A 14,333-nucleotide genomic window follows, 5' to 3' on the forward strand; every position below is an offset into this window, starting at 1 on the left:
CTGGCTTGATCCAAACGAACTGCGATTCGGACCCAAATAATATAATGTGAACACGGTCCAGCGGGGGAAGGGGGAGGGGGAGCAATCAAACTCGGGTTCGGACCAAGCAATCGAAATTAAGTGTGAAAGCACCCTAAATCAACTTTTGTAAACCCAGCCAATCTATTCAGAACCAAACTGCAATAATTGCATAATAACTGCAAAGTTTCTAATATGTAAACAAAACGATTTACACACTAAACCCAGCAGAAACTCCTGCACAACCCACATATTTTTAAATGCTCATGACAAACATCACTAACTGCAATTCACAACATCTGTCAGCTGCCTGGTGTTTTTCCTTGATATTTGCATAAAGTTGAGCATTTATGAACTGTTCAATGCTCTAAACATTTTCTCCAATCCACTGTCAAGCCCACAATCCACCCTGCTCTCATAGGAATTAACTGAAAATACTGCGGCAGTGTAAACACACCATATGTCTTCATCAATGTCAAACCACAAATGCGTGTTCAATCAAACATTTTGACGGTTCTAGGGACAATCACAGAAACTTCCTGAAAAAGATATGATAGCAAATGTATCATTAGTATAAAAGATCTCCAGATGAGCTGTTTAACATACCACAGAAGCTCAACAAGCATGAAATATCACCCAAGAACTGATACAGGTCATTAGGAAAAATGTTAACCAAGACGAAGTGAGGTCTAGCTACATCTTTTCAAGTACAGCCGGAACCTACTTAAGCACCCCTGGGATATGTGTAGCCTTGCCTAGGAATCACCAATTATATCATAAACCATTATGTGCATGAATGCAAGCTGAACAAATGCCGTCACCATACACAGAGTAGTCTCTTGTAATCTCTTTTAGTTCTTGTTGAGTTTAAAGTGTCTGTTTCTGCAAGAGTAAACTCTGTTGGCTTCATCAGATGTCCTACTAATTATACACCAGCTACTCAAAACCATGAGGGAATTATAACGTACGCACGCAATGTCCAAACAGAACATGATTTGGATACTGTGACTCCTAGTGGATTCATGGAGTAGAAAGCTAGTTGGTTTGAAGCCAAAGAGGTCAATCAAAAGACATTTGATGCTCAAAATGCTTATAGACAGACTCTCTCAGACATCCAGGAGTTAAATCATTTGCCTAATGATTTGCTGACTGGTTGGGTCAACAATGAATAGGCATCTAGACGTAAAAATGCGGCTAATCATGTGTTCATGTATTCAATGTCTGTCATCATTAAGAAAGTTTCTGAACAAGCCGATTTTTCAACATTATTTAGTAGCATTAAATTGTCTTTTTTTATAATGTTTTGAGTTTGAAAATTTACAGAAACCTTTTATTTCAAGACAACTACCATACTTCAGGCAGGAATTAGCTAATGTATACAACCATCAGCATTTACCTGTTGACAAGCTGGTCGAAAAGTAAGCTCTGATTGAGGTGCTCGAACTGGGACTTCCTGACGCGGCGGCTTCTCTTGAGCTCAACATGACCGTTCATGCGAGCGTGGTCCCCATCTGATGTAGAATCACCCCTCAGACTCATTCGACCTATGGTTTAAAAAAGGGGTTACTAAAAGCATCGCCTAATGATGAAGAATAACATCATGATGACATCAAAACTGATGTGAATCGCATAAAGGCAGCATAGTTGAATTATCTATTACATATATTGATTGGATGGATATTGTGACTAACGTTTAAAAACGCTGAGAGAATGACTTTTTTCCATAAATCTACAGATGGATTAATATTTGCAATACTGGGAAAATTGATTGTGTTCACAACTTTATCTGATATTATCTGACATATTTTTTCATAAATAACTTGCGTATGGATATAGGTGACCAAATTTCCATTCTATCAATTTGTATTGTTGTATTGATGTTTTTATATATAACTAAAGGGCAGCATATTTAATTTGAGGATTACAGATATAAAGTGTCAATCCTTACAGTATTACATTAAATTCTCTTTCGTTGGCTTAAGTTACCATAAACAGCTAGGAAAGAAATCTGATGTGTGTCAATATATTGTCATTTTTGGGTGAACTCTTCATTGTAGGAATCATTAAATAAATCAAAATAAATAATATACACTTACTGCGTCCATTCTGCAAGGCACCAGTGGACAACCTGAAAGAAAATGTGAATTCAACCCTTAACTGTCACCCCCCATTTTTTAAATAGGCATTAAAGTGCACTATCCAAACTTAAATTGTTAAGAAATCTTAACGTGTCACCCTCCCCTTATTTTTAAATAGGCATTAAAGTGTGTATTTTATGAACACTTTGGATATAGACCTAAGGTTGGTCTCTTTTTTAAGAAGAAAAGAGCAGATTTTGGCAAAAAATTAAAGTATCAAAAAGTTATAGAGTTTAAATGTACTGTAAAATAAAATGCGCTATATTATTTTTATTTTATTTTATTTATTATAAATATTTTACATGACAGTTTTTACTCTAAAATTGGTATAAAATTTAACCTTTGTGTCCAAATAAGTTATGTTCCAAATTTGAAGTTGATATGAAAAAAATTGAGGTTCCTGTGAGATTTTATTTAGGGCGTCATACCACAAAGAGCCACCGGGACCATCAAAACTCCTTTGAATTTTGTTTAACCTGTCAATTTTACTTCAATTCTCAAAATACCCACCAAATATGGAATCCTGAGACTCAGACCTTTCCAATGATATGTTTGTTGCCAAGATTATAAAAAGTTTTGATTCTAAAAGACCGTAATGCATTTTGTAATATGACACTTGACACTGCCCACTAAGGGGGAGGAGACCGCCATAAGATTTTAAATTACCATTTCCATGGTAACGCAATGTCCGATTTCAAAATGGTTGGATGGCAGGATGAATCTTGGGCTTCTAAGCTTTCAAATGATATATAATTTTATGATGATTACTAAAAGATTTTATAGAGAAAAAAGGACAACAACAAAAAAGAGCGCCCAAGCGTCCCCCACAGGTAAATTCCCAAATTCAATCTGAAAAAGTATTTGCTCTGAATCTAAAGCACTGTGATTGTTTCTATGCGAGTAAAAGCAATTCTCGTCTAAAAACAAATTTCCAACAACACTGAAAATTCCCAAATTCAATCTGAACTGTAAAGTCTCAAGTATTAAGATTAAGCAGATCGGCTGACAAATGGATCTTAAGCTGCACAGTTTTAGCATTACAGCTTCTGTGATTAATCTTGAGAATTATTTCAGTTAGATCTAATTCTGTTTCTATCTCAAACTGCTCCATTTAAAATGTGCTTTTTGCAACAGTTGAGCATTACAGCCAATCACAGATGTATACATTGAGTGCATGAATGCCACGGCCAATCAGAGGCCTTTATATTAGTCTTATTAATCAGCCTTACGCACACTGCAGACTATCATGATAGCACACTACACTGAGTGCAAAACAAACATCGCCTGGCTGACACCCAAAAAAGAAGCCTGAGAACCAAAGCTAAATTTCTGGCAATATTTTGGATTCGCTTCATGTTATGTTGCTCCCTTGCCATGCAGACCGCATAAAATCCAAAATAAACTGTAAGCAACACAAAACTAAAATGCTGCCATTATAATCAACTAAACCTAGACATGATGTAAATAAGAGATTTTTAGGAACAGCATCACACTTTGATTACAATGGGATGGGATCATCAAAATAAGTATTACTCATGCAGCACTACATAGATTGTCAAACCTCACCTAGTACAGTGTTTGGACATGGTCCACGGGCCTCTCTGGCCTTTACTCTGGGGACTTGGAGAAGTATCGGTAGAACTTGGTGGCGTCTGTCTGCGTGTCCGCTTGGGCGGCGGGGACAAACGTGGACTACTGCTGTTAACATCACTGCTGGGCTCCTTCTGTAACAGACAGAGGCGTCCAGGATATTCAAAAGCTTGAAGGAGCATGCAGAATACACAAAGAGAAATATAAATGACAGAACGTCTGTTCTCAAACACAATCTGCACTAGGGACACTCAGTGCAATTTAACAGCTGAGTCCTCGAGCCGCCTGAAAAAAACCTGCAGATTCATGTGACAGAGACTTCATCGTTCTCTACTGATCCTGCGGGCGACAGACACATCATCTCCCAAATTCTTCATCTCCTCCCAGATTTCATTCTAATCGCCCTGCTGACTAAATAACTATGATTCACACATTTACACCACCCTAACACATGAAAGAAACAGAACCAGTCTGCTGATGAAATCAGGCCAGTGTTATAATACTTTATAATTAATTCCCACAACTTTCCAGTTGTTTGCAAATTAATGGAAAATATATTTTGTTAAACCATTCTAATTCAGAATGAATAGCTAAGGAATCATTTAGAACCTTTTGTGAATCAGTTTGATGATTCACTCAAAAAATAATAATAATTCACACGTAAATAACACATCATTTTTCATTGCTATTTCCAGGTTTTCAAAGACTGTGGTGACCTTTATGAAATCAATCAATCTAACTTAAAGGCTGGTGATAAATTAAATAGTGACATTACAAAATAAAACAAAGAATCTTCAGTTAAAGCACTTTCAAAAGTAATTCAATGCCAGAAAAGAGGAAAAGCCTAAACCTCTTACGCCAAAAACTTGTGGAAGTGGTATAAGATTCTTTTTGTTCAAATAATTCCAAGAACCTTGACAACTAGCAAAGAACTGTAATTTAACTGCACACGCTTTCAAAAAGTATTGTGGTGGTAATGATGATATCAGATGGCAACTGCATGAAACTTTACCACTGTGATATACACCCCATACTGAATACCAGAGAGTACCACGGTGCATGGTCAAAATACATGGCTGTCTCTTGATAACACGTCCAAACGACTTAAACACTGCGATGTGAATTCGGGATGTGTTATCGTTTCAAACAACACTCTAATGTGCAAACCATCAACAAAACACGACCTGTCAAGAGCCGATTGCACACCGCAGCTAAAGTCACACATAAACACTCGAGTTCAAAGTTTACTTTCCAAAAAAAAAAAAATCACGAACAATAACTGTTTTGAGCCACAAGGGGTCTGTCTCAGCTGAGCTTTTCCCTTCCCCCAACACTAGCTTGATTTATTGTTGAAGACACGCGGAGGACGAGACGTTTTTCGTCCGACAAAAGGTATCAAACGCGCTTGTGTTTTGACGGTTTATCGGTGTGCCAGGAGCGCGTGACAGCATGGCGCGCGCCGGTGTCTCTCGAGCGCAACAAACACACAGCAACGAAATAACGCTCGATTCGCGTAAGCGAGTCGGTTCGATCGAACTGTTGTTTTCAGTGATCCGATTCACTTGATTTAACGTTCAAAACCACTCCTAGTTTTTTTACAGATCATTTTTTGCTAAATTCTCTCAGTAGGTTTGTAATAAAACTATACTCGTTTTGCGTAAAATGATTAATTTCGTAATTGGTGTTGTGACTCTATTACTTGTTTGACAGTCAGACATTTTTACACCTGCTCGAAAATTATACTGTCAAATATCAAGTTATAAATGGTTGTCAGTTTTACTGCAAAAGTTCTCCCCTACATTAAAGTACCGTTCAAACACAGCGAATCGGTTCGCTCGAAACATTCAAAAGAACCGGCTCAACAGAACGATTCGTTCGCGAATCGGACACCAATATAACAAAGACAACTTGGGGGCACTGAGTCCATTAAACCAGCCGGCCGGCTTCAGTAAAGTCCAGTCATTGTGTGTGACAAAACACATAATACTAAGCGACACGCCGCGATTAATCGCTGTCGTGTCATTAAACTGGCATTTCTTCATCGCCAAGTATCACTCAAGGCGCAATTTGGGAACAAAAGAGGCGGACAACCATCCAATCCATCCATTTATCTATACATCCATCCATCCAACCATCCATCTCCAAAAGGCCAGAGTGAGCAGCTCGCTAACCGGCTGGCGGAGAGAATAGGCTGCCGGTGTCTCTCTCTTCCTTACACGGCTGTTGTGCTCGTCCAAGTTTGGGTTGCTCCTCTGAGACGACCTCGTCCGGCCCGAGATGAAGGGACTGATGGGCTTGTGCTCCGAGCTCTTTCTGGTGTTCACCATGATTGCTGTCTGTCCCCGCTGATAGACAGATCCAGTCCTGTAGCTCTTGTCAGCTGCTTTCGTTCTGACTGTGTCTCAGCTACTAGAGTGCCGAGGCGCCATTTCTCTTTCTTTCCCTCTCTCTCCCTCTGCTGTCAGCCAGCCGAAACTCTCCGGCGAGCCACTTCCGCTACAGAAAGCAACGAGAGTGCCCGCGCTTCTATGAAGTTGGCGCCACAGAAATTTTGAAAAATAGATTTTGTACAAAAGCTGCGCAAAAGTAAAGAAAGCGGGTTTTTTTTCTTTTAGGTATATTGGGTGTTGGCAGTGTTTTAATACATTTAATTATAATAAATTATAAGTTGGAACATGTTTAAAGTTGCAAAGTGTGTTAATGTGCGTTAATCGTCTTTCTAACATTTTTTTTTAAAATGATCCACGATCTTATTCTTTGTTTGTTTGGACATTTTACAATAAAATAAGTCTCCGGTGTCCCCAGAATGTGTCTGTGAAGTTTCAGCTCAAAATACCCCACAGATCATTTATTATATCATTTTGAGAATAATGTGCATTAAAAGTGAATAGCTACATCTTTAATTAATATGAATATTTTAATTAAAAAACGTGTCTCCACATACTGTTCAATAAAATTCTAGTGCTTTTAATCTATTAAATAACAGCAGAGTGAGCAAGTTTTTGGAAATGGCAAGATTAAACTTATTTTAGTAAATAAAGTACCACACTTCAGCTATTGTTTTGTTAGGGTGATATTTTATCCTTGCTTCTAGAAAATCCTCAATCTACATGTTTTCTAACAGCTTCTTGTGGCCGTAAACATGGCTTTAAGCACTATGCATCGTTAAAGTTTCACTTTCACCGCAACTAAGCCAGGAAATGTGGTGTTTACATGGAATATTTATACACTTATTTATCTAACATATTTCCACCAACGCAGGTTGGGTGCTGGTTCGGAGCTAGAGCCTAGTTTCAAATCGGTTCTTTGTCTGTCGACACCCAAAGCACCAGCTCCGCACCAGGAAAAGTGGTTCGTAAGTAGCACCAAACCATTGCTGGGCTAGTAGTAAGAGCTGCTTGTGTCAGGGGCTGGGGACGTGGTTACTGTGACCAACAAAATACTTTTAACCACCATATTTGAAACGAACACGTTGGATTCGCTGTGTTTGGACGCTGATGTAGGTTCTTAAAGCCATGAACATCAATGCAACACAACGTCCACCTTGAGCTTGTGTGAACCATGGACCTTACTTTAGGGGATTTAACCAAACTCTAGTCTCAGCCTCAGACATCACGCCTCGGACCGTTGGCTTAACGTCTGATGCATATGGGACACAAAAGTGGAAACACTTCAGGAGTGTGGAAGTCGTCATCGGATTGGTTGAATTCTACAGGATTTCCGGGAGATGTGTGTGTAGCGTTCTTTAACGTTCTGTCCAAGACAGAAAACAAAGATGCCGTGACGCCAAACCCCGTCACGAAAGAAGAAAGCCGTAGTGTTTACAACTGTGACGACGAGCGCTTATCAGAATCAACTAAACACTAGAGTTTCAAAAGTATGTAAAAATATTTAAAGTTTGTGGCATTGAATCTTTCAAATACGTCCGAGAGTTTGTGGCGACATTTCCACTCCCCGAAACTGAACGACACTGAACGAAACGAACTGTGATTGGTTATTTGACATGTTGGTCAAATGGCCTCATGGGTGGGCCTTGGCTAATGAAAGCTGCCATGATTTCCAGACCTTCAGCGGTCAGTCTGAAGGTGTGGCTACGTGAGACTAACCAAACTCCCATTCAAAAAACCCATTGACTCTGGGATGATGGAACCGGAAGTGCTAAAATGCTAACTCACATCTGGGTTCTTGCCTACAAAGTGACATCATAGGTTTCCTTGAACGTTTCCCATCTTCCATTCTTAAATGAAACGGATAGCCCCGCCCTAAATTCATCCCCATTGGCTGAGAGCTTCTTCAAACTTTTTTGTTTGGCTAAAACGCGCGGCAGCTAAATTTATTGACTGTTTACAAGTTTATAGCTGTCAAGTGTGATTTCACAGGAGGAAGTTATTTCAGTAGTGTATGTCAGATAGTTGGGTCATGTGATGTGTACTATTAAAAATCGCTTCTAGAAGCGTTTATCTGTACATAATGTTGAGGGTGTTTTGTTTCTGTAACTCAGCTAAGTTCACTAACGACCATCTGTCACTATCACAGCCAAGACAAACAAACACGCGGCCTTTATTTAGCCTTCCTTCTCACTATATTCATATCATAGAGCATGTAAAATACCTTTTCAAGTTCATTTGGCTTTCGTGATGTCATAGCAACGTGTGCACTAACGTTAGGTCGGGTGACGAGCACGTCACAGGAATGGTGCACAGCCGTAGCGCACGGAGCGGCATGACAACTGTGAGAAACTTACGAGCTAAAGAGACAGTTTCACGTCACCATTGAAGCCTTATACTGGTAACAATCTACAGTTTTACAATCAGAATTATTAATCTACTATACAGAAGTTATATGCGATGGGTTAAGCGCGTGTCAGATCGCAGTGCGCTTGCGTGCTCTCTACACTGTCCTTACGTAATTTTGGCGCACTGCTTTCATTTATTATGCTGCTTTTGATGCGTTTGTTACAGTGAATATGAATAGAGTACTTAAGGAATTTTTAATTTGAATAATTGTTCCATTAAAAGAACCAACAGTAATTGAATTCAGTGTATCATTGGTCATTTCTGGTCAGTTGAAACATAATTTTACCTTGATTTACTGAACTGGTATGAAAGCCGATCAATGTTTTGAGAATTTCAGATCACACTGCACCTGTCAATCTCACACAGAAAGTCCTGCTCCATCAATTATTCAGAAAGCACTGATGCAGTGGTTACATTGACTTGCACCATCCCTTGTAACTTATATATACCCTGTTATGTTTGTGTTGCAAGATGGACAACAAAAGAAGTCATGATGAGAGATATTGATTCAGGAGAAAGGGTTCAAGATGACACATGGTAAGTCCACTACACACTGCTCTGTGTCCATTATCCATCTTGAAACATTATCATGCCAGTAACATTACGTCATTACTGCATGTTCGTAATTGGAGTATTCTAAAATTAATCACACTCTGTTGTCTTTGTGAGCTCTTAGGTGTGATGGGGCACAAAATGAGGAAGAGGAGGATGACGAAGAGGTGAGCCCTATTAGATCCAGTTTCTCCGTGGAGGACCTGCTCGATGAGGTGGAGAAGATCAGCAGTGTCGCCAGCAGCGGTAAAAAGGTCAGACAGTTCAGACTGAGACTTACTGTGTGCAATTGTGTTCAGAACGTTCTGGTGGTTACTTAAAATAAAAATGTTGTTGTGGCTTAGCAACTAGCTACATCAATTTAATATCACTTTGAGAAGAAACTTCACCTACAAAAAAAAAAAATAGCTGAAAATGTTCTCTATCTCAGACCATCCAAGATGGAGATGAGTTTGTTTCTTCATCAGGAAATTTAGCATTGCATCACTTGCTCATCAGTGAATGGGTGCCGTCAGAATGAGAGGCTGATAAAAACATCACAATATTCCACATATGACTCCAGCGGATCAAATCTTGTCTTGTGAAGTGAAAACTTGCTTGTTTGTTTTTATCATCTGTTTGCACGCTCATTCTGACGGCACCCATTCACTGCAGAGGATCCATTGACAAACAATTTAATTAATCATTCATCAAAAAAAATCTCTTATGAACAAAAAACAACCTCATTTACATCTTGGATGGACTGAGAGTGAGTAAATTTTCTGCTTTCATTTTTAGGTAAGTGTGTAATTTCTGAGTAACTTGCATCATCAAAAAGAAATGCAAAAATAATCAATTTTCAAGGGTTCTTCTGGCTTCTTATGAGTGTTTCATGGCCAAACTTTTTCAGGTGGAGATTGTAGTGAGACTGTGGAAAAATGGTTTCACGGTAAACGATGAAGATTTACGCAGTTACACTCTAGAAGAAAACCAAGAGTTCTTGGAGGCCATTAAAAGAGGGTGAGCAGTGTTGATAACTGTCACGGTGGCAATATTATAGCATTCACATTCTACTTCTCGCAAAGGTGTAAAATGCCCATTCTATTATCATTATTGCACTTTTCCCCTCAAATGATGACATACAGACAGAATAAAATCTTTAAGTTTTGTAATAGTCTAAATGTCTTCTATTTAAAGTGAGCTGCCTCTGGAGCTTGAAGGAAGAGCTGAGGATGAAGAACTAGAAGTCAATGTGGAGGACATGAAAGATGAAGTTTATGTCCCGAAGAAAAAGACCTTTCACCCGTTTACAGGCCGAGGTTACAGACTGGGAAGGTAGCAGATCCTCTCTGGTTTATAGTGTTTTAAATTGGCCTGTAAAGTTTCACACCTGAAGAGAAGGCTTAATAGTGATGCTTCAGTAAGTGATGTAAAGAAATAAAATGAAAGATTTTAGTCATTTATCTAGTCGTAGTTATTCCCACAAACATCCACTAGGTGTCCTCGAAACACTTCTACTCTGTGATGTTTTGACTGTAAATGTGTCAAGGATTATCCAGATGTTAGTGTTAGTTAGTCGACCCTCTAATCACGATACTTGCAGTTCATTGGACAAAGCTAGGCTTTTAACCATACTTTAGAAATTGATTAAGCTGTTATGATTGTCCTCTGTAGCGTGGCTCCGCGAGTGGTGGCCAGGTCTCGGTCGATACATGAGGACTGTTCTGGTCCTCCTCTCCCAGCTGTGGAGCTGAATGAGGACCTCCCGGTGACCTCCCTCCAGATCTGGCTGGCAGACGGTCAGCGTCTCGTGCAGAGGTTTAATCTGTGCCATCGGTGAGTATCATATGCTCGTAGAAGGTGAATCTCTTAAAAAACACATCTGGGTCATATTTACCCCTAAATAATTTTTTTTTTTAAGTGTGTGTAATCTTTGCAGCCTTAAATGTTGCAAAATTAAATAAATTGATTGCAAAAAGAGTTGAAGTAACTGTTTACAATGTATAAAAACGTAATACTAAATGTTTTTATGATATTTATTATACTTATGTAGTATTAAATATAGAAGTATTATTTACTATCTATAGTGTATGTGTGTGCATATATATATCCCTTACATAATAATTATAGACAGTACATACGCACGCATATTGTAAACAAAAACTTTTATTTTGGATGCCATTAATCGCGATTAATCATTTGAAAGCACTATATATATGGCAGTAACTGTATACGATAGATGTTTTAAGAAAAATTTAATATTCCATATTTGACGCCATCAATATATTGCATCCAACTATTTTTACTATTAAATTATTTGGTCTAAATGCATGGAAGCAATTTTCGGTTTGTACTTTGCAGCACGAAGCATCACTTAAAAAACTATAACTGAATATGCATTCTTTAGTGTACTATGCTTTTATGAACTGGAAACAGATAAGGTTATAAGGCCTTAGACATGATTATGTCTGAATGTTCTTATTGTATTGTCAGAATCCACCCTAGGCATGTTGTGGTGCTCCAGTTTTGAAATCCTACCCTCAAAAGCTCTTATGTAATTCTCCTTCATCATTTATGTAATACAAGCTCACAAGGTAAAATGGAAGAATCGTAAGCTGCAACTTTGCAGCAGATCAAATCAGATTACTCTGGATTTAACGTTTGCGTCACCACATGTAAGGATTTCATGCCTCTGACTTGAACATGATTGCTAAGATGTGGCTGCAAAGCTCCCTGAGAAGATGCATTCATGTTAGCCTTTATGTAATTGTTCCAGGATCAGTGATGTGCAGCATTTTGTGGAGCAGGCTCAGAGAACGGACGCTCCGTTCATCCTGACTACATCCCTGCCGTTCCGAGAGCTGAGAGATGAGGGTCAGAGTTTGGAGGAAGCTGATTTAGCAAATGCTGTCATCGTTCAGAGGCCTCTCGACACACAAGCTCCTTTTGGTCACTCCTGACTGTTCCTGCTTGCACCAGAGACTCAGATTTATTGGTCCCACACGTTTGAGAGACATTTCATAAATCCTTCTCTCTTAAAGGAGTAGATCAACTAAAAATGAAAATTGACGCTTCCTCAGGCCATCCAAGATGTAGATGAGTTGGTTTCTTCATGCGAACAGATTTGGAGAAATTTAGCATCGCATCACTTGCACATCAGTGGTTCCTCTACAGTAAATGGGTGCCGTCAGAATGAGAGTCCAAAGAGCTGATAAAAACGTCACAATAATTCACATGAATCCAGTCTATCAATTAATGTCTTGTGTAGTAAAAAGCTGTGTGTTTGTAAGAAACAAATCAATCTTCGAGATGTTTGTAACATCAAATCATTGCATCTGATAAAAATTCAAGTCCTCTATCCATGATATTGCTTTCTACAGTAAAAAAGTTTGTATTATCTGAATCAGGAGAGAAATATGCACACATCAGGCACCGTTTATAGGTCAAAACCGTTCTAAACAAATATGTTAGTGGATTTTGATGTGAGAGGACGAAAGAAAAAAAATTATGGACTTGTATTTTGCCCAAAGCAACAGTTTAAAGTTAAAATGCCTTAATGATGAATTTGTTTTTGCAAACATGGAGCTTTTCGCTTCATAAGATATTTATTGATATTGATTGATTGGAGTGGTGTGGATTACTTGTGAAGTTTTTAACAGCTGTTTGGACTCTAATTCTGACGGCACCCATTTACTGCAGAGGATCCACTGGTGAGCAAGTGATGTAATGCTACATTTCTCCAAATCTGTGCCCATGAAGAAACAAACTCATTTACATCTTTAATGGCCTTAGGGTGAGCAAAATTTAATTCTTTTTAAACCATAAAGGCCGGTGTTTTTTGTTTTTCTGTTTTCGTCTGATTTTGAAAACCCTTCTAAGACATTATAGATGGCCACTCAACGCAAATAGATTTTAATGAATAGTTCACCAAAAAATGAAAAATCAGTGATCCAGTCACAGCAAGTTCACTGGATTAAAAGATAAAAAGTGAATAACAATCTACAATTCAATCAAAATGGAATGACAAGTGGGTGAATGATGACAGAGCTGTCAGGTTTGGGTGAATTATTCTTTTAAAGTTTTATTTTAATTTCTTTCACAGTTGGATGTATTGGCCTTTTCTGATGCAATGCAGTATGCACAAGCCAAGTCTTTAAACCTTCACTTCTATACATGTTTACACGGATCAATGAAGAATTCAGATCATGGAAGCTGCCATGATGCTTAATGGAGTTGTGTTCGATCATCTGTGCTCGTATGTCTTACTGGGAACCGTTAAGTTATAAATGTCAAATGTTTTATGCACTTTGCCTAAGACAGAGGCTCTGTTATAAAGACCTCTGCTTGCAATAAACCTACTGAAGATATGCTGATTCCTTTTCTCATTTCAAAATTTGGTAAATAGGTTCTAATGTGTTTTAAGTGCTCACGGAGAGGATAAGTAGAAATTTAGGAGACTTTCTGATCAATATGCTGCTTTTTGTGTGAATTCGTTTGGATTCATCTTCTGACCTGTATTACTTTTAAATATTTTAGAAGTGCATTTGAAAAAAAAAAAATCATATAGTTCGAGTGTCTTTTTCAGTTTTGTGTACTTTACGTTGATCCACTATCAATCTGCAATGCTATTCAGACAAACCATTTTCATCACTAAATCTATTAATCATTCAAGGAATTAGTGTAATTACTATTTCTAATCTCTGCTGTTGTTCCATATGAATCTCGTTCCAGTTGTCCTTTTAAACATCCTGTTCATTTCCACATATTGTTTACTGTTGCACAAAATGTTGGAAATGCATTTCCATGTAATGCCAACCATATGCTTGGTTTCCTGGCCAGTGGGCTTAATGTCAGGAATTTCTGGAGTAATATTAAGGATGATATGACTGTTTTGACCGGGTCTGGCCATCAGGCCTGATCGTCATATTTATTAATCTTTTAATTAACTTTATGGCAAGTGTATACCTGGGAGTTTGTGAGCAGTTAATAAATAAATATATATTTTTAAGTCATGGTAAACACTTGAGTTAGTTTGGCTCATGTGAAACTAAAGGATTTTATGCATTTTGTTTGTGGTTTATGCATACAACGTGAAAATATTTGTACAATTTAAAATAACTGGTAAAATGCTGTTCTTTTGAACTATCCATTTAAAAATCCTGAAAATTTTTTACTGAACTGTTTCCAACTTTTGACAATAGCCTAATAGGAAATGTTTCTTGAAATTTTTATTTTAAATCAGCCTATCAGAATGATTTCT

The 14,333-nt window shown here is 38.1% G+C and overlaps 2 protein-coding genes across 5 annotated transcripts in view; one reads left to right on the plus strand and one right to left on the minus strand.

Moving 5' to 3' along the window:
* atad2b (ATPase family AAA domain containing 2B) overlaps positions 1-6,259 on the minus strand; it is a 91,585-nt gene extending 85,326 nt beyond the window's left edge. Inside the window, exons 1-4 of one of the 2 annotated variants that reach the window (XM_042747374.1) lie at positions 5,918-6,259; positions 3,723-3,880; positions 2,115-2,146; positions 1,415-1,562 (exon numbers count right to left, since the gene is read on the minus strand). In XM_042747374.1, coding sequence (XP_042603308.1) covers positions 1,415-1,562; positions 2,115-2,146; positions 3,723-3,880; positions 5,918-6,073 — 494 coding nt within the window. In that variant the 5' untranslated portion in view covers positions 6,074-6,259. The remainder of the gene's footprint in view (positions 1-1,414; positions 1,563-2,114; positions 2,147-3,722; positions 3,881-5,917) is intronic. The other variant, XM_042747375.1, reaches the window with a different exon arrangement.
* Positions 6,260-8,345: 2,086 nt separating this feature from the next.
* Positions 8,346-13,440, plus strand: ubxn2a (UBX domain protein 2A). Of its 3 annotated transcripts, none has more exons than XM_019114421.2 (7): positions 8,346-8,534; positions 9,014-9,079; positions 9,212-9,348; positions 9,984-10,093; positions 10,271-10,408; positions 10,748-10,909; positions 11,850-13,440. In XM_019114421.2, the coding sequence occupies exons 2-7, from the start codon at positions 9,070-9,072 to the stop codon at positions 12,031-12,033; spliced, it is 741 nt and encodes a 246-aa protein (XP_018969966.1). In that variant the 5' UTR covers positions 8,346-8,534; positions 9,014-9,069; the 3' UTR covers positions 12,034-13,440. The 3 variants fall into 3 exon arrangements, with proteins under 3 accessions (XP_018969966.1, XP_018969965.1, XP_042602844.1); XM_019114420.2 differs by having other exon boundaries at positions 8,357-8,534; positions 9,219-9,348; XM_042746910.1 differs by lacking the exon at positions 8,346-8,534 and adding an exon at positions 8,671-8,806 and having other exon boundaries at positions 9,219-9,348.
* The last annotated feature ends 893 nt before the right edge of the window (positions 13,441-14,333 follow it).

This window comes from Cyprinus carpio, chromosome B20, assembly GCF_018340385.1.
Source record: "Cyprinus carpio isolate SPL01 chromosome B20, ASM1834038v1, whole genome shotgun sequence".
Taxonomy (NCBI): domain Eukaryota; kingdom Metazoa; phylum Chordata; class Actinopteri; order Cypriniformes; family Cyprinidae; genus Cyprinus; species Cyprinus carpio.

Bases quoted from the DNA above. Each gene is read 5' to 3' on its own strand.
- ubxn2a (XM_019114420.2), top strand. From the start codon at position 9,033: ATGATGAGAGATATTGATTCAGGAGAAAGGGTTCAAGATGACACATG. The intron at 10,094-10,270 runs GTGAGCAGTGTT...TTCTATTTAAAG, and splicing joins TTGGAGGCCATTAAAAGAGG to TGAGCTGCCTCTGGAGCTTG. The intron at 10,409-10,747 runs GTAGCAGATCCT...TGTCCTCTGTAG, and splicing joins CGAGGTTACAGACTGGGAAG to CGTGGCTCCGCGAGTGGTGG.